General features: G+C 51.4%; 1 protein-coding gene across 3 annotated transcripts; it reads left to right on the forward strand.

The window, feature by feature from the left end:
- Positions 1 to 1,218: 1,218 nt before the first annotated feature.
- Ptch2 (patched 2) lies at positions 1,219 to 19,638 on the forward strand. 3 transcript variants are annotated; one of them, XM_031378328.1, is made up of 22 exons: positions 1,219 to 1,628; positions 2,071 to 2,263; positions 8,267 to 8,456; positions 8,544 to 8,613; positions 8,751 to 8,842; positions 9,417 to 9,612; positions 11,498 to 11,619; positions 11,758 to 11,905; positions 11,987 to 12,118; positions 12,209 to 12,364; positions 12,460 to 12,552; positions 12,910 to 13,035; positions 13,133 to 13,251; positions 13,358 to 13,706; positions 13,818 to 14,130; positions 14,235 to 14,377; positions 14,463 to 14,643; positions 14,761 to 15,041; positions 15,151 to 15,288; positions 18,285 to 18,427; positions 18,513 to 18,612; positions 18,895 to 19,638. In XM_031378328.1, exons 1-22 carry the CDS (start codon positions 1,557 to 1,559, stop codon positions 19,084 to 19,086), a joined length of 3,549 nt encoding a protein of 1,182 aa, XP_031234188.1. In that variant the 5' UTR covers positions 1,219 to 1,556; the 3' UTR covers positions 19,087 to 19,638. The 3 variants fall into 3 exon arrangements, with proteins under 3 accessions (XP_031234188.1, XP_031234187.1, XP_031234189.1); XM_031378327.1 differs by having other exon boundaries at positions 14,463 to 15,041; XM_031378329.1 differs by lacking the exons at positions 14,761 to 15,041; positions 15,151 to 15,288; positions 18,285 to 18,427; positions 18,513 to 18,612; positions 18,895 to 19,638 and having other exon boundaries at positions 13,818 to 13,954; positions 14,043 to 14,130; positions 14,463 to 14,579.
- The last annotated feature ends 1,441 nt before the right edge of the window (positions 19,639 to 21,079 follow it).

Here is a 21,079-nt window from a genome sequence, read left to right on the forward strand (position 1 = left end):
AAAAAAAAAAAAAAAAAGGGCTGTGTCTGTGTCTGGTGGCCACCAGGGTGGCCTCAAACTCAGAAATCTGCCTGCCTCTGCCTCCTAAGTGCTGGAATTAAAGAAGTGCACCACCAACACCCAGCTTGAAGTATTTTTTTTTCCCAAAAAAATACTTTATTTTGTTTCTGAGGCAGAATCTTTCTAGGTAGCCCTGGCTGTTCCAGAATTCTCTATGTAGACCATGCTGAGATCTGGAGCTCACAAGAGATTGGCCTGCCTCTGCATCCTAAGTGCTGGATTAAAGGCATGTGCCACCATGCCCAGCTTCTTTCCCAAACATCTGTATGAGGAGATTGATTTTTACCCTCAGATGACATATCAGAGTTTAACAGTCAGGAGCAAACAGAAATATCACAGTCACTTGGGAAAGCAACATGTTTCCCAATATTGTACATAAATTATGTCATCACAAATACAATAATCAGACAGGCCTGTTATAGTTCCTTAACTTGAGAGGTAGACACACCAGGATAAGGATTTCAAGGCCAAGCTGAACTACTTGAGACCATGTCTCAAAAAAAAAAATTTTAAAATAAAAAATTAAAAATATAATACACAAACTGAATATTAGTAAGAACCACAAAGAAAAAAGCAATTATTCACCAAGGCTTCCAAGAGTTTTCGGCTGATTGATTCAAGTTCAGGCTTAAAGGTTATCTGCCAAGACAAAGGGGCCCCAACATGTACAAAGGCAAGAACATGTGAACTTAGGAAATTATTGAGGGCAATTCGGGACTGGAAGGCAACTGAGTGGGTGTGAGGCATTTAGAGGAAAAAAAAAGCTTTAGTTATAGTTGGATGGTGCAGGGCTCTGAGCTTTGGAACAACCATGAGATTTGCATTTTAGAGCGATGAGTCTGGCCTGAATGGAGAGTGGAAAGGAGGTCTTTGGGGTTTCTCTGGGTCGGGAAGAAAGGGTGGCCCTAAGGGGACCAGCAGACTCCCTTTCTCAACGTCCTGATTTACACTTGGCCAACGACTAGCGCCTCCAGGATCTCCCTCCCTTCTCCTCCCCTTAGGGCCCCGCGGGCGGGCAGGCGAGCCGGGGAGGCCAGGCAAGGGTGGCCCTGCCTGGGTGGTCTCCCGCCCCGCCCCCTGCGGCGCTGTTGCCAAGCAACGGATCCGGCTGCAAGGCTGCGGGTAATTTGCCTCCCCCTTAGCCAATGGGAGGGCGTCACCCCGGCCCGCTCCTTTTTTCTGAGGCTCCTGCTGCTTCCCGAGATCCATAGTCGCCACCTTGAGCTGTGAGGTGCTTCGCAGCCAGTCGGGTCTACCCACACGCGGAGCCCACTTTGGACCACGACCCACCGATCCAGCGGGGTTTGGGGCCACCAACCCGCACCGCCGCTCCGGGCTGCTCCTGTGCATCTGCGCGCGCGTCTCACCCACGACGGCACGTTCACGGTCCCAAGGAATCCCCAGGTGAAGCCGGGCGGCACAAGGAGCCAAGCTAGCCTATGGCCGCGCTCAGATAACGCAGGTTGGGGGCGCTCGCGCCCCCCATCCTCACCAGCATGGTTCGGCCACTGTCCCTTGGAGAGCTGCCTCCCAGCTACACACCTCCAGCTCGGTCCTCCGCACCTCATGTGAGTAGAGGAATTAGCTAGAAGAAGCGGGCTGTGTCTGTGACTTAAACTTTGCTTGAACATCTGCTGGGTGTGTGATGATTACAGGTCAAGGGTTACTGGCTCTGTGTTTGAAGACAAGCGAGAGCTAGCAAGTGATGTGTTAGCTTATTTCCTATTATCTGGTCCGTGAAATTAGTTATGTCTGTGGGTTCGCCTAGCTGACAGCTAGGGTGTGTTTGTGAGTCATAACCTTCTAAAAAAAATGGGCATTCTCAGGTGTACTTATGGAGAAGGCGGAGGGAAAGAGAGTTAAATCTTCCACATTTGAAACCTTTATCTGTAGCGGTTTCCTGCCCTGCATCCAGAAGTCAGGAAAACAGGACTTGACAGGGAGAAAAGGGAAGGATTCTACATTGTTCTGCTGACACCTGGCTGACTCTTCCTTCTCTTTCTATCTCAGATTCTAGCTGGGAGCCTGCAGGCTCCTCTCTGGCTTCGTGCTTACTTCCAAGGTCTACTCTTCTCCCTGGGGTGCAAGATCCAGAGACACTGCGGCAAAGTGCTCTTCCTGGGACTGGTGGCCTTTGGGGCTCTGGCACTGGGTCTCCGAGTGGCTGTAATTGAGACAGACTTAGAACAGCTCTGGGTAGAAGGTGAGTTACCATAGCTGCTTTGGTATGGGGAGCCCAAGACAAGGTCAGGATGAGGAGCTGGCCACTGAACCCCAGCAGGCCTGGTTAAGGACCTAGAGGGGCATCTCCCATTCAAAGCCTGTGTATCTGGGCATGTTGCAGAATGCCCACCTCTCTCCCAATCTCCCTCAGTGCTGTGGACAGAGCCCAGAGCCTTGTACATGCTAGACAAGTCTTTACCATCAACAGCCTCACACCCTGTCTCTCTCACCTGTAAATGGACAACTCTAGATGGTAGCTTCTTTTTTCGAGACAGGGTTTCTCTGTGTCGCCTTGGCTGTCCTGGAACTCACTCTGTAGACCAGGCTGCCCTTGAACTCAGAAATCCACCTGCCTCTGCCTCCCAAGTGCTGAGATTAAAGGGGTGCACCACCACTGCCTGACTAGATGGTAGCATCTTATGAATAAGCTTGTGGGGTATTCATCTTTGATTATATGTCTGTTTATTTAGCATTTAGAGCTAGTTTTTTTTTAATTGTACATCAGAGTTTACAAATGGAACAAGATGTATTTTTCAGTAGCCAAGGGAAGTAAAATGTGTGTGGGGTAAGTTCCATAGAAAACAAAACTAAGTGGTATTGTGTTGTATAAGAGAAGGCAGGGAGAGCCAGCTCTGACCTGCAAACTCAGATTAGCACTGTGGTTCTAGCTACTTGAGGGGCTGAGGCAAGAGAATTGCTTTCAGTCTAGGAATTTAATAATAGCCTGTCTCAGAGAGAGAGAGAGAGAGAGACAGACACACAGACAGACAGAGGGAAGGAAGATCAATGGGGTGTAGCTGGGTGGCATGGCAGACTGCTGTGTAGTACACCCAAGACACTAGCTAAGTTTGATCCCTGATGCTGTGGGGAGGGAGAGAGATGAGGGGGGAGCAAGAGTAAAAAGAAGAGTTAGAGTGTGGTGATGGCAATGGTGATGCACACCTTTACTCTTTAACCCCAGCACTTGGGAGGCAGAAGCAGATGGGTCTCTGAGTTCAAGGTCAGCCTGGTCTACAGTGAGATCCAGGACAGCCAGGGCTATACAGAGAAACTCTGTCTCAAAAAACCAAAAAGAAAGAAAGAAAGAAAGAAAGAAAGAAAGAAAGAAAGAAAGAAAGAAAGAAAGAAAGAAAGAAAGAGGAAAAAAAGAAATAATAAGAAAAGAATCGTTAGGTGTGAAAGAAAAGGAAACCTTGAACAAACCATCTGACCAGGCTCCTGTGTAGATGGCCCAGGCACCCCGACCCAGGCACCCCGGCCCTTGTAGCCATTTAATGAAGAACGAGCATAGACTTTGAGGCAGTATTCAGGGTCAAATGAGACCAAATCCTCACTTCCTAGTGGAAGTATTACACAATTCATAATTTCAGCATGCCTCTCTTCTTTCCTGGTGCCTGATTTCGTGTGGCTGCTATTTGACAAAGGCAAATGGAACTGTGTTCTTCCCTGGGAAATCTGCATTTGTGGGCTCCCCAGACCTCCCCAGCCCTGGCCCAGGTCCAAGGCAGGTCCCAGGTCGCAGTCTCACACCCTGAAGTTATTTCAAATGCTGGCAAGTCCTAGGATACAGAGCAGATGTTTCTTGGAGCCTTCCTACATCTTGGGCTCCCACACCCCATCTCCACCCTACCCCCAGCCCTCAGCAGACTCTGAAGCATTCACACTCTTAAGACAGCCCTAGGGTCCAGAGCAGATGTTTCTCCCCGCCTGCCAGTCTGCCCCCAGCATCAGGACACACATGTGCGCACACGCATGTATGCATGCCCCCACACAAACCACTGCTGCTTGGGTGGTCCCAAATGACTTCTGAATATCCTGCCACAATAGAATGAGTCTCCCTCCCTTGCCCTGCCTTTCCTCTTTCTGCATTCCCCAGATCTTCCCCAATTAAACGCTGCTTGGATGTCTGCACTTGCTCGTCTCTCTCCTGCCCTCCTGGCTAGTCGCTGCAGTTATGAGGAATATGTTATAAGAGGGTAGCAGTTGCTCTCTTTGAGACATGGCTTCCCTGTGTCACCCAGGCGACCTTGACCTTGGGTCCTCCTGCAGTGGACTCCTTTGTGTGGAGATTAGTACCATCATTGTCTCGTTGATCTTTTCTCTGTAGCTCTGTAGGTGAATCTTCTCATTTAACGCCCCACACAGTGAGGAGTTAGTTGATGGAGTTGAGAGCTGAAGAGACATTTTTGTTTCCTGTTTTGCTAGGACTGGAAGTAGAAGGAGGACCCTTGGTTAGCAGAGTTTCAAATGGAGGTCAAGATTCTCCTTGACTATAAATGTGATGTGTTTTCCTTTCCTGTTTTTTGGGGTTTTTTTGTTTGGTTTGTTTTGTGGGGGTTTTTGTTGTTGATTTTTGTTTGGGTGGGGATTGTTTTGTTTTGTTTTTGGTTGGAGGTTAGGGATCAAACACCACTACCCTAATCAGCTTAAAACTAAGAGCCTTGCTGGGTGGCAGTAGAGCACACCTTTAGTCCCAGGAGGCAGAGGCCAGATCTCTTGAGTTTGAGGCCAGCTCACTAAAGAGTGAGTTTCAAAACAGACAGAAACCCTGTCTCAAAGAAAAAAAAAGGAGGTAGAGCCTCAAAAGTAAATAGTTATGAGGCCGGAAGGAGACTCAGTGAGTAAAACACTTCTGGTGCAAGCGGAACCTGAGTTTGGATCCCCGGCATCTGTGTAAAAGCCAAGTATGGCAGCACACACCTGTAACCTCAGCACTGGGTGAGTGTGGCCGGGGGATTCAGGATTGGCAGCTCGTCTGACTGAACCCACGGGCTACAGCTCAGGCAGAAACCTTGTCTCCAAAAAAGATGGTGGAGGGCCTGCAAAGATGCCTTAGCAGTTAGGAGCATTTGCTGTGCGGTCTCGAGGACCAGAGTTCAGATCCCAGTGCCTGTGTGATAAACTGAGTATCTCACACAGACACACACACACACAGTATCAAAGGAGTGTAGGCAGGAGGATCTCTGGGATTTGTTGGCTTCAGGCCTAGCTGAGAAAACATAGAACCCAGTTTCAAGGAGATAGAGGACACCTTCTTTGTATGGACACAAGCATGCATGTCTGCACACATATAGATAGTTCTGTGAGTTACAATGATAGCATATACCCTGACTTGAAGGTAAGGAGCCGTTTGATGTGGAAGGCAGCGGATCACTACCCACCTGTTGGTCGAGCCGGCAGCTGCCCCAGGCTTAGACTCCAGGAGCTCAGTCTCCCTTCTCGCTCATTATCAGTTCCTCATCTTTAGTGTCTCTCACAGCCAGCCAGCCCTTCCACCCTGTGATGGTGCCATTGTTAAGGCGCTTTCAGTCTTCCCCCAAACACTAGTAATTATACATTTGGAGTCCTTGTAGCCACATGAAAGAGAAAGAAAGGGGGTTCATAGAACAGGAAGGAAGAGGCTGGGGTTTTATTCTTGTAACAGGAGATTTGGCAATAGAGAATTCCGGGGTGATTAGTCTGTCAGGCAAAGGACATCAGCTAGGACCCTCCTTCTTTCTTTCTCCTCTGTCCTCAGGCTTAGCCCAGTGGGCTTCAGAGTAAGTTCAAGACCAGTCTTGACAACTTATTGAAATGGTGTCTCAACACTAAAGTGCTAGGAGCAGGGCAGGGTGCTCAGTGGCTGAGTGCTTGCTGCACTTGTGGACTGGACTGTGAATTCCAACTCCCATGCAGAGGCCGTGGAGTGCATATCTGTAACTCCAGCACAGAGGGCGGGCAGAGTTGGACACAGTGGATCCTGCACCTTGCTGGCAAGCCGATATAGCAAAAATGGGGAGATCCAGGTTCACTGAGAGAACCTGTCTCAAAAAATAGAGTGATGGGGGAAGACACCTGACATCAACCTCTGGCCTTCACACACACACATGCACATAGACACAGGCACATGCACATGCACTGGCACACATGCACAGGCAAACACAAACACAGGCACATACACAGGCATATATATATATATATATATACATGCAAACACGCATACACACAGACACAGGCACGTGCACATGGACTATCACGCTACACAAACACACACTGGCGCGCACACACACACACATAATTAAGAATACTTTTTTTAAAGGCTATACTAGTAGTGTGCTAACCTAGCATGCCATGGGTCTATGATCAATACTAAATACATGGATGGATGGATGGATGGATAGATGGATGAACAGACAGATGGGCAGACAGACAGACTGAATAAAGTGGGGGGAAAACTTGAGAAGCCTTCCAGCCAATTTCCTGTCTGTTCTACTTGTCAAGAATATATTGGGTTGGGGATTTAGCTCAGTGGTAGTACGCTTGCCTAGCAAGCACAAGGCCCTGGGTTCAGTCCTCAGCTCTGACAAAAAAAAGGAAGGAAGAAAGAAGGAATATATTACTGGTAAATTCTTCCCTTAGCAAAGTGCAAGGTGATTGTATGATGGGTCCATGGAAAATGTGGTTTCACCCTGTGGCACTAGAGAGGAGTCCAGGAGTCCATAATCATCGGCCTTTCTGAGGATGGCCAGGGAAATCAGTCAGCAAAGTGGCTAAGGAAATAATTAGCCTTGCCTTCAAATCTGCCTCCACATCGCCCCCTGGGGTCCATATCAATCTGGCCAGGCCAGTTCCTGCTCGGAGTCTTCCTTCCTGTCTGTCCTGGAAATCACTCTGTAGACCAGACTGGTCTCGAACTCAGAAATCCGCCTGCCTCTGCCTCCCAAGTGCTGGGATTAAAGGCATGTGCCACCACTGTCCACCTAGGCTCAGACTCTTATGTGAGCCCCGAACACACACTCTAGCCCCAGTCTGGCTTCTTATAGTTATAGCGCTTCCCTGGCTTACTCTTTTGTTTTTTTATATGCACGGGTGTTTGTCTACATGTATGTCTGTATACCATATGTTGGCCAAGTGCCTGCAGAGGCTAGAAAAAGATAACAGATCCCCTGGAGCCAGCGTTACAGACAGCTGTGGGCCACCATGTAAGTGCTGGTAATAAGGCAGGGTCTCACGCCTAGATTCTGGAGAATGACAGTGGCCAACAAGAAAGGCCTCCAGGCAAGAAAAAGCCAGACAGAGTCTGAGAGCAGATTAAATCCACAGTGTCCCCAATGTGGCTCTTACCCTCCTCCAAATCATCAGTGGTATCCCCACAAAGCAGGTGGATCAAAGAAATCAAGTTCCAGGAGAGCCGGGGCTGTTACACAGAGAAGCCCTTTCTCGAGAAACAAAAACAACAACAAAAATCCCTTCCTTTCTCAAGTCCCAGTTACACAGTGTGACTCCATTGCTAACATAAAGTAAAACTTGAGGGATGCTAGGATTAACTGGAAGGCCGGCCTCCTGACTCTCTCCCCTCAGTGAGGCTGAGGAAGGGTCTGGATCTGAGTGGCCTTGATTTCATCTCTGTGTCACCTTGCCCTGGTGGCGGGAAGTGTCATGCTGAAGAACAATCCTCCCTCCCCCTTGCACATGAGCTGCAGTACATCAGCACAGGGTGCTGCCATTAGGCATCGGGCAGCCTGACTAGAATCAGCCTGTAGACTAGATTTTTAGCAAAGTCTCCCCACAGACCCCCATGGTCCCTCCTCGTCCTGCCCAGCTAAGCAGAGAGGGTCAGAGGGCTCCCAACCTGGATGGTCCTATAATCCTGCAAGTTCAGCTCACACTGATATTTTCCTTTTGACGTGGGGGGATTGAGCCCTGGGGCCCTACACATCCTGTGTAATCGCTCTAGCACCGACTTACACCTATTCACATGTTCAAACCTTTGCGTTGAACCCCTGGTGAGTGTGGGTCATGCTTAAACTCTGGATCACCGTAGAGTCCCGAATTCTCTATGTCCCTAAGAGGGGAAGGAGATTGCAGGGGTAGGAGGCAAGGCCACCAAGCAGAAGGCAGAGACGTCTCCACAGCGTTTCCCTCAGAGGTTGGGACCCCATTTCTCAGACCTCTGGTTTACCTGGTCCCTTCTCCCAGCCTTTCTTCTCTTTGCCTCTGGCAGTGGACAGCAGGGTGAGCCAGGAGCTACACTACACCAAGGAGAAGCTAGGGGAGGAGGCCGCGTACACCTCCCAGATGTTGATTCAGACCGCGCGCCAGGAGGGGGAAAACGTCCTCACCCCAGAGGCACTTGGCTTTCACCTCCAGGCCGCGCTCACGGCCAGTAAAGTACAAGTATCACTTTATGGGAAGTAAGTCAGGGGTGGGGGCGGGGAGACGATGGTGGGCATAACCAGTGCTGTGTGGAAGTTCTAGAACCTGTGCTTTGGCCATTACAGGTCCTGGGATTTAAACAAAATCTGCTACAAGTCAGGGGTTCCCCTTATTGAAAATGGAATGATTGAGCGGGTGAGTACTCTAGGCTGGTCCCGAGTGCTGGCGGAGGCACTGAGGGAGGCTGAGTCACCACTGGGGTGGGGGTGTTGGGAGAATGGCAGAGGGTATCCTAGGAGCCAGACTGATGTGACCCTGGGTGTTCCTGGCAGATGATTGAGAAGTTGTTTCCCTGTGTGATCCTCACCCCGCTTGACTGCTTCTGGGAAGGAGCCAAACTCCAAGGGGGCTCTGCCTACTTACCGTGAGTGCCGCCTCAGCTGCCCATTCGCCCGCCCGCCCGTTTCATCTCCTGCCAGGGACTCCCCCGAAGAAATGGGAGGTGTGGGGGTGTGAATGAAAAGGAGATCCTCGCCAAGTCCTGACTGCCTCCCAGGACAGAATCAGAGAGAGCCGGGGCTGCCCAAGGCTTCCCACCTGCCTCTCCTCACCCACGGAAGGCAGGTGACCTGTGTGGTTTAGACAGAACACACAGATCCTCGGGCAAAGATCTGTCTGAGACTTTCCTGCTCTCATTACGCAGCTGTCAGCTGACTTGCTGCTTTTGGACTAAAAAGAAAGTCTGTTAGATGCAGGTGTGTGTGTGGTTACAGGTTAGAATCAAAGGTAGACATTGTATTAGGCACACCCATCCCAAGGTCTGTCTTAGCCCCTTTCGCATCCAAAGCTCACGGGAGCAGCTTGGTGTGCGGGTGCAGCCTGGCCTCAGCTGCCTTAGGATCAGTGTGTAAGTAGAGCATGGAGTGAAGCAGGGGTCTGCAGCAGCAGTCTGGGGGCAGGAGCTGTTTTGACCTTTGTTAACCACAGGCTTTCCCCAGGGGCCGCCCAGATATCCAGTGGACCAACCTGGACCCCCAGCAGCTGCTGGAGGAGCTGGGCCCCTTTGCCTCTCTGGAGGGCTTCCGGGAGCTGCTGGACAAGGCACAGGTGGGCCAGGCCTATGTGGGGCGACCCTGTCTGGACCCCGATGACCCCCACTGTCCACCTAGTGCTCCCAACCGTCACAGCAGGCAGGTGGGTTCCTGAGGGGTGCTCCAGCCACCTCCATTTTCTGGACGTGTGAGCAAACACACACACGTGCACATACACACAGTGTTCTGTTCTCATTCATTTCTAAAGAACTCTGAAGTGGCACATGAATCACTTTGTTTTTATTAAATGTAGGTGTGTGCCTGAATGCAGGTGCCTGAGGAGACCCAAGTGTTGGGTCCTCTGTGAATGGAGTTTCCCACAGTTGTAAGCTGCCTGGCATGGGTGCTGGGAACCAACCTCGGCTCCCTTGGAAGGGCAGCCTGCGATCTTCAGCCCCCACCGAGCCATCTCTCCAGCCCCAGCTCCTCTTGGAAGGGCAGCCTGTGATCTTCACCCCCCACCAAGCCATCTCTCCAGCCCCAGCTCCTCTTGTTTTGTTTTTCAGTATTTAGTTTTGTTCTTTTTTTCTTTGTTGTTCTGTGGTTTGTTTGTTTGAGGAGTGGGGAGCAGGATAAGACAGGGTCTTACTATCCAGCCCTGACTGGCCTGGAACCTACTGTGTAGACTGCACTGGCTTTGAACTCAGAGACTCACCTGCTGCCATCTCCCTAGTGCTAGGACTAAAGCCTACATTCTGCTTTCAGTTCTGTTTTTTTTTCTTTAAGATTTATTTGTGTGTGTGTTGGTGGGAAGAGAGAGAGAGAGAGAGAGAGAGAGAGAGAGAGAGAGAGAGAGAGAGAGAGAGAGAAAGAGAGAGACCTATATGCACATATGGGTACCTGTGGATGCCAGAAGGTGTCAGACCTCTGGAGCTGCAGGTTCTTGTGAGCTGTGGTTATGCGTACTTCTAGCACCCTGTTTCCAGGCCTGTGATTCCTCCTGTGACCTCTGTAGAACACTAGCTGTTGGTTCATGCAATAGGCAAGACACACAGGGAAGAGAGTCAAACCCACTGAGTTCTGTGTCAGGCATGGGTCCTAGAGGTCCAAGCCCAGGGCTTTATCCAGTTTTAGGTACACACACATTCACACATACTTCCTTTTTTTGTTTGTTTGTTTGTTTGGTTGGTGGGTTGGTTTGGTTTTCTGAGACAGGGTTTCTCTGTGTAGCCCTGGCTGTCCTGAAACTCACTTTGTAGACCAGGCTGGCCTCAAACTCAGAGATACACCTGCCTCTGCCTCCCAAGTGCTGGGATTAAAGGGGATGTGCTACCAATTCTTGGCCTTACACACACTTCTCTACTCACACATTCACACACACTTGTACACACTCACACACACACACTTTCTTTACACACACACACACACACACACACACACACAGACATATGTCCTGAGAGCTGAGTTTACTTGCTATGTCTCTTCTTTTGTATATGGTGGGACTGGTAATTGAGTCCAGAGCCTAGCTGGTTTGGCAATTGCTCTATCCCTGACCACCTAGAGCTCTGGGTATTTTAAACCTCTCTCTGGTGCTGAGATGGCTCAGTAGGTAAAGGCACTTGTCACCAATTCTGATGACTCGAGTTTGATTACCAGGACACACGTGATGCAAAGAGAGAAAACTAATTCTGAGAAGCTGTGCTCTGACCTCCACATACATGCTATTAAATGCTTGCATGTTCACATACATGCATACACACACACAAATAATAAGCATAACTTTTTTTGGTTTTTCGAATATAAGAATAACTTTTAAAATTCTAAGGACTTTTAAATTTTATTTATTTATTAAATGTGAGTACACTGTTGTTGTCTTCAGACACACCAGAAGAGAGCATCAGATTCCATTACAGATGGTTGTGAGCCACCATGCGGTTGCTGGGACTTGAACTCAGGACCTCTGGAAGAGCAGTCAGTGCTCTTAACCGCTGAGCCATCTCTCCAGCCTAATTCTAAAGACTTATAAACCCCTTTCTGTTCCACTCTAGGCACCCAATGTGGCTCAGGAGCTGAGTGGGGGCTGCCATGGCTTCTCCCACAAGTTCATGCACTGGCAGGAGGAACTGCTACTGGGGGGCACAGCCAGAGATCTCCAAGGACAGCTGCTGAGGTCGGGCCTCCCCTGGGACTTGGTGAGGGGACCTGGGAATTCACACTGTAATGCTAAGCATCTCTGGAAAAAGCACTCCACAAACCCACACTGAGTGTCCACACAACCTCTGACTCCTCCTCCCATACCCCTAACCAGGGCAGAGGCCTTGCAGAGCACCTTCCTGCTGATGAGTCCCCGTCAGCTCTATGAGCACTTCCGGGGCGACTACCAGACGCATGACATCGGCTGGAGTGAGGAGCAGGCCAGCACAGTGCTGCAGGTTTGGCAGAGGCGCTTTGTGCAGGTCAGTATGGACAAGGTCAGAGGAGGACTCCCTGAGGCCACACCTTCCTCCGGTCCCCTCTCATTCACCCTGTCTCTCCAGCTAGCCCAGGAGGCTCTGCCGGCCAACGCATCCCAGCAGATCCATGCCTTCTCCTCCACCACCCTGGATGACATTCTGCACAAGTTCTCTGAAGTCAGCACCACCCGTGTGGTAGGAGGCTATCTGCTCATGGTGGGTCCTGCGTCGTCGAACAGCCTTGCCTCCCCTCCAGCAAGTTTCCCTGGAGATCCCTGTCTGAGATCATGTCCTCTCTCCCCACAGCTGGCCTATGCTTGCGTTACAATGCTACGGTGGGACTGCGCCCAGTCCCAGGGTGCTGTAGGTCTTGCTGGGGTGTTGCTGGTGGCCCTGGCGGTGGCCTCAGGTCTTGGTCTTTGTGCCCTACTTGGCATCACTTTTAATGCTGCCACTACTCAGGTAAACCAGAGCTGGGGACAGGGGGACAGCCTTTGGGGCCACCTCCAAGCCACACAGTCCCTCCAGATGTTTGATTCCCTGCTCTGCCCCTCCAGGTGCTGCCCTTCTTGGCTCTGGGCATCGGCGTGGATGACATCTTCCTGCTGGCACATGCCTTCACAAAGGCGCCACCCGACACCCCTCTCCCAGTAAGCACCTATCCACCAGTTTAGGCCTATCCGGAATTCATCAAAGTGGTTAAGAGCCTCTTGGTTCGATTAATCATGTCTGGTTGGCTCATTAACCTTTCTGAGCATTCACCCTCCCAGTCTAGATTTGGGTGTAATACTAACAGTGCTTGTGTCTGAGGGTTGACGTAAGACCAGTGACGTAATTCAAGACCGGTTGCTTAGAACAGCAAATGCCCATTCATGGTACCCAACAAATGTTGTCTGCTATGGCCTTAGAATTGCACTTCTGCTGAGTTCCTGAGCTTCCCCTCACTCTGCCTTGAAGTCCCACGGTCCTCTGTGGCCTGAGGGTCTGTCCCTGCTCTGTCCTGGCAGGAGCGTATGGGTGAGTGTTTGAGACGCACGGGCACCAGTGTGGCACTCACGTCCATCAACAACATGGTCGCTTTCTTCATGGCTGTCCTGGTTCCCATTCCTGCGCTGCGGGCCTTCTCCCTGCAGGTGAGGCGTCACGAATGGACAGGTGGGCTGGGGTGGGCGTGGAGCACGCAGCATGCAGCATGCTTCATCCAGCCTCTGCTAATGCCCCTCTCCCCAGGCAGCCATAGTGGTCGGCTGCAACTTCGCAGCGGTGATGCTTATCTTCCCGGCCATCCTCAGTCTCGACCTGCGCCGGCGCCACCACCAGCGCCTGGACATTCTCTGCTGCTTCTCTAGGTACTGTTCCTTTGTGCCGGCCCTTTTCCGTCCTCAACCTCACCCTAGCCTGTGTCCTGCCCTGCATTCCAACCTATGACCCGTCTGCTCTCTCTGATTCTTCCAGCCCCTGCTCTGCTCAAGTCATTCAGATGCTGCCCCAGGAGCTAGGGGACAGAGCAGTACCAGTGGGCATTGCCCACCTGACTGCCACCGTGCAAGCCTTTACCCACTGCGAAACCAGCAGCCAGCATGTAGTCACCATTTTGCCTCCTCAAGCCCACCTGCTGTCTCCAGCTTCTGACCCACTGGGCTCCGAACTCTACAGCCCTGGAGGGTCCACACGGGACCTTCTTAGTCAGGAGGAGGGGATGAGGCCAAAGGCAGCCTGCAGGTCCCTCCTCTGTGCCCACTGGACTCTCGCCCATTTTGCCCGCTATCAGTTTGCGCCTTTACTGCTCCAGACACAAGCCAAGGTTAGTGGGGGGGGTGGGGGGCAGGATGGAGGTTCAGTATGTCTGGTTCCAAGCAGGGCAGAGGCCTGGAGGATGGCCCTGGGCCTCCTGCTTAGTTCTCACTTCTCACAGGCCCTGGTGTTGCTGTTCTTTGGGGCTCTTTTGGGCCTGAGCCTCTATGGAGCCACCTTGGTACAAGATGGGCTGGCCCTGACAGATGTGGTCCCTCGGGGCACCAAGGAGCATGCTTTCCTGAGCGCCCAGCTCAGGTACTTCTCCCTGTACGAGGTGGCTCTGGTGACACAGGGTGGCTTTGACTACGCCCACTCCCAACGCGCCCTCTTTGATCTGCACCAGCGCTTCAGTTCCCTCAAGGCTGTGCTGCCCCCACCCGCCACCCAGGCACCCCGCACCTGGCTTCACTACTACCGCAGCTGGCTTCAAGGTAAGAAGAGACCAAGAGGCCAACAGGCAGAAATGCCACAGGGCGCAGTCTTTAGAGCTGTAGGTCTATCCTGGTCCATCCCGGTCCATCCTGTGTGCCTCCAGGTATCCAGGCTGCATTTGACCAAGACTGGGCTTCAGGCCGCATCACCCGCCACTCTTACCGCAACGGCTCTGAAGATGGCGCCCTGGCCTACAAGCTGCTCATCCAAACCGGGAATGCCCAGGAGCCTCTGGATTTCAACCATGTAAGGAGTGGGCTAACTTGGTCAAGGAGCACTGGTGGGCTCCAGACCTCACAGCCCAGGCCTTTAGCCTTCTCTGCCTTCACAGCTGACCACAAGGAAACTGGTGGACAAGGAGGGACTCATTCCCCCAGAGCTCTTCTACATGGGGCTAACAGTGTGGGTGAGCAGCGACCCTCTGGGCCTAGCAGCCTCTCAGGCCAACTTCTACCCCCCACCTCCCGAATGGCTGCATGACAAATACGATACCACCGGAGAGAACCTTCGCAGTGAGTCCTGGGGGAGCTCGCCTGGAACCTGGTCCTCAACCCACACAGGCCCTGACCCTCCAACCCCTCACCGTTCTGCTTACTCCATCTCCTCCTCTGCTCCTCTGTCCTCTCCAGTCCCGGCAGCCCAGCCCTTGGAGTTTGCCCAGTTCCCCTTCCTGTTGCATGGTCTCCAGAAGACTGCAGACTTTGTAGAAGCCATCGAAGGGGCCCGGGCGGCGTGCACAGAGGCAGGCCAGGCAGGGGTGCATGCCTACCCCAGTGGCTCCCCCTTCCTCTTCTGGGAGCAGTATCTGGGACTTCGGCGCTGCTTCCTGCTGGCGGTCTGCATCTTGCTGGTGTGCACCTTCCTCGTCTGTGCCCTGCTCTTACTCAGCCCATGGACAGCAGGTCTCATAGTGAGTATTGGCAGGGTGGACGGGAGAGACCCCAGCAGCAACCCACCCTGCCCTGTCCAGACTAGCGCTCCCCCTGCTGGGAGCCCTGGGTAAGTCCTGCCCTCCGCAGGTGCTGGTCCTGGCGATGACGACTGTGGAGCTCTTTGGTATCATGGGATTCCTGGGCATCAAACTGAGTGCCATCCCCGTGGTAATCCTCGTGGCCTCCATAGGCATTGGTGTTGAATTCACGGTTCATGTGGCTCTGGTAAGCATAGGCCCCGGAGGAAAGGTCAACAAAAAATGGGCCAGGCAGTGGTGGCACATGCCTTTAATCCCAGCACTTGGGAGGCAGAGGCAGGCGGCCTGGTCTCCAGAGTGAGTTCTAGGACGGCCAGGGCTACACAGATATCCTGTCTTAAAAAACTAAAAAAAAAAAAAAAAAAAAATGGTGAGACCACCTCTGTGTGCTGGGAATAAATGTTTAAGCTGGGTGTGGTGGTGCAGAGGACCTGGGTTCAAGTCCCAGCACCCACAAGGTAGTTCACAACTCTCTGTAACTCAAGTTCCAGGGGACACCATCCCCTCTTCTGATCTCTTTGCATTAGGTACACACATGGTGCTCATATATGCATCCAAGCAAAACACACATAAAATTAATAAATCTAGTTTGGGCCAGTTCGAGGCATGTAGCAAGACTCTGCCTCAGATACACATGGAGAGACAGTTCAGTTGACAATACAGGCTTGCCTGTCTTGAAAAAACATAAATAAATAAATAAATCCCTTTTTTTTTGTTTTGTTTTGTTTTTTTTTTTTTCGAGACAGGGTCTCACTCTGTAGACCAGGCTGGCCTCGAACTCAGAAACCTGCCTGCCTCTGCCTCCCAAGTGCTGAGATTAAAGGCATGTGCCACCACTGCCCTGCCCTGATCCCCTTTTTAAAAAAGATTTATTGGGCTGGAGAGATGGCTCAGTGGGTAAGCATTGACTGCTCTTCAGAATGTCCTGAATTCAAATCCCAGCAACCACATGGTGGCTCACAACCACCTGTAATGGGGATCTGATGCCCTCTTCTGGTGTGTCTGAAGACAGCTACAGTGTACTTACATATAATAAATAAATATATAAAAAAATTTTTTAAAAAGGATTTATTTGCCAGGCGGTGGTGGCGCACGCCTTTAATCCCAGCACTGGGGGTGCAGAGGCAGGCAGATTTCTGAGTTCGAGGCCAGCCTGGGCTACAGAGTGAGTTCCAGGACAACCAGGGCTACACAGAGAAACCCTATCTCAAAAAACCAAAAAAGAAAAAGAAAAAAAAGAAAAGAAAAACAAAACAAAAAGGGGGGGGGGGGTCAGGACTTGCATGAATAACACCGTGGGTGTGCAGGAGGGATTCTACTGAAACAAATGCTTGAGAGGCAAAGGCGGCCCAGGGCTCCCCTAGAGCTTCACATTTACGGGCTAGCTAAAGTACCAGCACACCAACCAGTCTCCACAATAGCTTTCCTCTCTGTCCCTGCAGCCCTACAGTAACAGATATAAGAGCAATATTTGAGCCAGGCAGTGGTGGCGCACGCCTTTAATCCAAGTAGTCAGGAGTCGAAGAAAGAAAGGTCACGACCACGTTAAGGACAGCCTGGTCTACACAGTGACCTGAAAGAGTCTGTTTAAAACAAGCGAATAAATAATAAACAAAGGAGTATATGAATAGGAAGGACATAGTGACATACACCTGTAGTAATCCCAGAACTTGGTGGGTGGAGGCAGGAGGATGAGCTCATCCACAAGTCTGAAGCAAGACTAACTGTGTAGCAAGTCAGAAACCAGTTTAGGCTACATGAAACTCTATCTCACACAAACAGTAAAAGATTGTGGTATACTGCAGTAGTTGAGTGCTCACCACTAGGGCAAGGGCACGGCTTGCCTATTTTTCCCAGCACTGAGATGGGGGCCCGGGCAGCATGCAGAACAATATAAAGAGTTTTAGCCAGGTGATGGTGGCGCACACTGCCTGGTCTACAGAGTGAGTTCCAGGACAGCTAGGGCTGTTACACAGAGAAACCCTGTTAAAAAAAAATAATAAAAAAGACCACCCTGGGGGCAGGGATGGTAGCACAAGCCTATAATCCCAGCACTTGGGAAGAAGAGGTAGACAGATGCGTATGAGTTCAAGACCAACCTGATCTAACTAGTAAGTTCCAGAACAGCCAAGGCTACACAGGGAGACCCTGGAGACCCTGGCTCAAAAACAAAAAAAAAAGCGACCTGAGAAGTGACATCACTGCGTTGTCCATCCTCTTTGGTCAGGAGTTGGCGCACATTTTTTAAAATATTACCTATACTTAATTTTGAGGGGAAGGGTTCAGAGGACAACTTGTGGTAGCCAGTTCTCTCCTTTCAGTTTGTGGATCCTGGAAATAAATTCAGATCATCAGGCTTGGCAGTATAGCCCTGGCTGCCCTGGAACTCACTCTGTAGACCAGGCTGGCCTCTTCCAACTCAGAAATTCACCTGCCTCTGCCTCCCAAGCACTGGGATTAAAGGCATGTGCCACCACTACTTGGCACTGGCCCCTTTTCTGTCTAAGAGGCCAGGCAGTAACTGGTTTAAACTCCACAAGCAATGTAATCTTTTTTTTTCTTTAAGAGTTTATTTATCTTATGTATGTGAATACACCGTCACTGTCCTTAGACACACCAGAAGAAGGCCTTGGATCCCATTACAACATTACAGATGGTTGTGAGTCACCATGTGGTTGCTGGGAGTTAAACTCAGGACCTCTGGAAGAGCAGTCAGTGCTTCTAACCACTGAGCCATCTCTCCAGCCCACGCAACATAATCTTACCATCATAGCATGACAGCTGCCACAGGCGATAGTGCTTTGTTTTTCATTGTCATTTGGAGATAGGGTCTCACCATGCAGCCCTGGCAACTCACCAGATAGCCCAGGCCTCACAGAGCCCCTCGGAGTGCCGGGATTAAAGTGTGCATCACTGCCCCGGCGGTAGCAGCAGTGCTTTAATGAATTAGTAGCCCTGCTTCAGCAAAAGTACTGACAAAACACCATTGACACCTACCTGGGCATTGCTCTGTGTAGCCAGACGCCTCTCTGGTGTTACCAAAGTGGACTCGACAATGCTTCCAGACCATGCCCTGTGAGGGAAGACCTGGGTGCAGCCTAGAATGGAAAAACAGCTGCTGGGGACATTGGATGAGCTGGCTGGGATTAGCAGAGGAGGAACTCAAGGACTCTCTCTCCCTAGGGCTTCCTGACCAGCCATGGCAGCCGGAACCTGCGGGCTGCTAGCGCTCTGGAACAGACCTTTGCCCCTGTGACTGATGGCGCTGTCTCTACATTGCTGGGTCTGCTCATGCTTGCTGGTTCTAACTTTGACTTCATCATAAGGTACCAGAGGGTTCAAGAAGAAGGGACTGCCCACCCTGGCCTCAGGGGGCCTCAGGGCCTGGCTGTGACCCTCACTCTCTCCCAGGTACTTCTTCGTGGTGCTGACGGTGCTAACACTCTTGGGCCTGCTCCATGGACTCCTGCTGCTGCCTGTGCTGCTCTCTATCCTGGGCCCCCCACCACAGGTGATCAAACTCTCTTTCTGTCCTCACCCTAAGGGACAGGGTAGGAAAGCAAGGGAGGGACAGACCCATAACCAAAGGCCCTCAGTGGCTAACAGAGGGCTCAGCTCTGAAGGGCCCTCCTAAAAGAGCCCTCCATCAGCTGAAAGTGCCCGCCTCAGATGCTGGGCCCCTGCCCCTGCCCCTCAGCCTTAAACTTTTAGGACCCCGAGCAGAGGGAGGCTTTGGAATCTTGCTCTGTGACATCTGACAGGGAGCCTGGCTTGAGACTGGTGTCTCTTTCAGGTGGTGCAGCTATACAAGGAGAGTCCACAGGCCGTAAGCTCTGCGGCTCCACAAAGAGGTGGGCTCAGGTGGGGCATGCCCCCCACCCTGCCCCAGAGTTTTGCCAGAGTGACTACCTCCATGACTGTGGCCCTCCACCCACCACCACTGCCTGGAGCATACGTCCACCCAGCCTCCGATGAGCCCACGTAGTCTCCCGAGGCTGCCCTAGCAGCCACCAGCGCCAGCGACCTCAGTTCTAGAGGACTGGGTGTAGCCACTGAGTGAAAGAGTATCAAAATCCCTGAGACCTCGAAGGCCCATACAGAGTCCCTGGGAGGCAGTGGGTGAGGTATGGAATGATGGAGCCCTGGAGGGCCTCATGCTACTGTCTGCATCTCCTCCCGACTCAGTACTACGCACCTCGCCGACACCAAAGAGAGCGGCTACTGCTTGGACAAGAGCCTCCCAGCACATAGGAACTCACGGGAGCTCATGTCTTTATCCAGGTTGGGCCGGGAGGCTGCATTCTGGCTGCAGTGCAGCCCTGTCCTGTTCCGTCCCACACTGTCACCTGAGGGTTCCTAGCACATTCTCCTATCCCTGGCCCTTCATTGCTTGATGACTCCTAGGGAGGCCCTCTGTTCCCCTCCCTACCTCCTGCCATATAAATTATTTATATGAAGATGTTTATTTTTGTATATAGATGTTATCACTGCTCAAAGTTCTATTTTTAAAGAGTGAAATATATTCTATACAAACTCATTTCAAATGGCTGGAGTTTTTCTTAGATGATTTAGGAGAGTGAGCATCGTAGGTGGCTTGTGGTGTCAAGGGTCTGAAATCCTGGGCTTGCCTAGTTCTGGGTGGGGATGAGCTCCGATGCTGAAGTTTTATCAAAATACTTGGTGATTGAGTCAGCATATACGCTTAGTATAAGGTGCTTCGGGAGCCTCAGGTGACCACGCAGACCTGGCCGAGTCCAAGAAACACCACATCCGACCAATCCTGAAAATGGCACAGAAATGCATCAAGAAACCCCTGTCACAAAGATTTGAATCTCTAAAGGAGGTCTACCCCAAGTGCCTGAGGAGCATGCGCTTTGCCAAGAAGCACAGGAATTCTAGGCCTGGAGAAGACGCAGGAGAAAGGCAAGGTTTGTGCCTGCGCATGCGTCAAGGCCCTTGTGAAGCCCAAAGCAGTTAAGCCCACGGTGCTCAAGGGACCCAGCTGCAAACTGCCTTTCACCATTAACCCCCAACCTGGGAAGCACGCTCGAAACTACATGGCTAAGAGTCTGCTAACCAAAGCCCAGGATTCAAACCAAAGCAGAGGCCGCGGCAGCTCCAGCTCAGGCTCCCAGACGTGCCCAGGCCCCTGTGACTGGCCCATAGAAAAGGCTTCTATCTGCCAAAGTGTGACAGGTGGACTGGTGTGACACACCTGCACACTATTGCAGATAAGCAGTGTCCTGTGTTGTTCCTACAAATAAACTTGAGGCAAAGTCTGTTTAAAAAAAAAAAAAAAGCTGGGCAGTGGTGGCGCATGCCTTTAATCCTAGCACTTGGGAGGCAGAGGCAGGTGGATTTCTGAGTTCAAGGCCAGCCTGGTCTGTAGAGTGAGTTCCAGGACAGACAGGAAACCCTGTCTCGAAAAACCAAAAAAAAGGAAAAAAAAAAAAGACAAAGTAAACAGAAAATGATGCAAACATTAGTGCCAGTGTGGTATTCCCTGCGCCTTCAGCACATAGGGCCGGGGCAAATTTGAGAAACAGGTAGACATGGTGAAAGAGGAGGTCAGGGAAGTTGCCTGCTGAAGAAGAGATGGGGAAGACAGAGCCTAAGGAGCTATTTCAGGAGGTTTCTGGAGTGAGGGGAAGAGCCCAGAATGACCTCCAGGACAGAACCGACATCAGTGTCTGGGAGACAGAAAATTGTTGCTGGGCAGCTAACCACGTAGGATGTCAATGCGCAAGCCAGTGACAGCACTGAGTAAGGTGCTGGTGGTGGAGAGTTGGCCGGCCCCATTGCGCAGAGCCATGGAAGAAGCTGGACACGCCCCTGGACTACAGACAGAGCATCCTGATGGACATAGACACCCTGGGTTCTGTCCACCACTTACCAGGAATGATCCTACCTAGGCACACTGCGGTCTCACACCTCACCCATACAGAGGTTGGAAAACCATAGTCCAACCGAGTGTTACA

Source organism: Mastomys coucha, unplaced genomic scaffold (genome assembly GCF_008632895.1).
Source record: "Mastomys coucha isolate ucsf_1 unplaced genomic scaffold, UCSF_Mcou_1 pScaffold18, whole genome shotgun sequence".
Classification (NCBI taxonomy): Eukaryota; Metazoa; Chordata; class Mammalia; order Rodentia; family Muridae; genus Mastomys; species Mastomys coucha.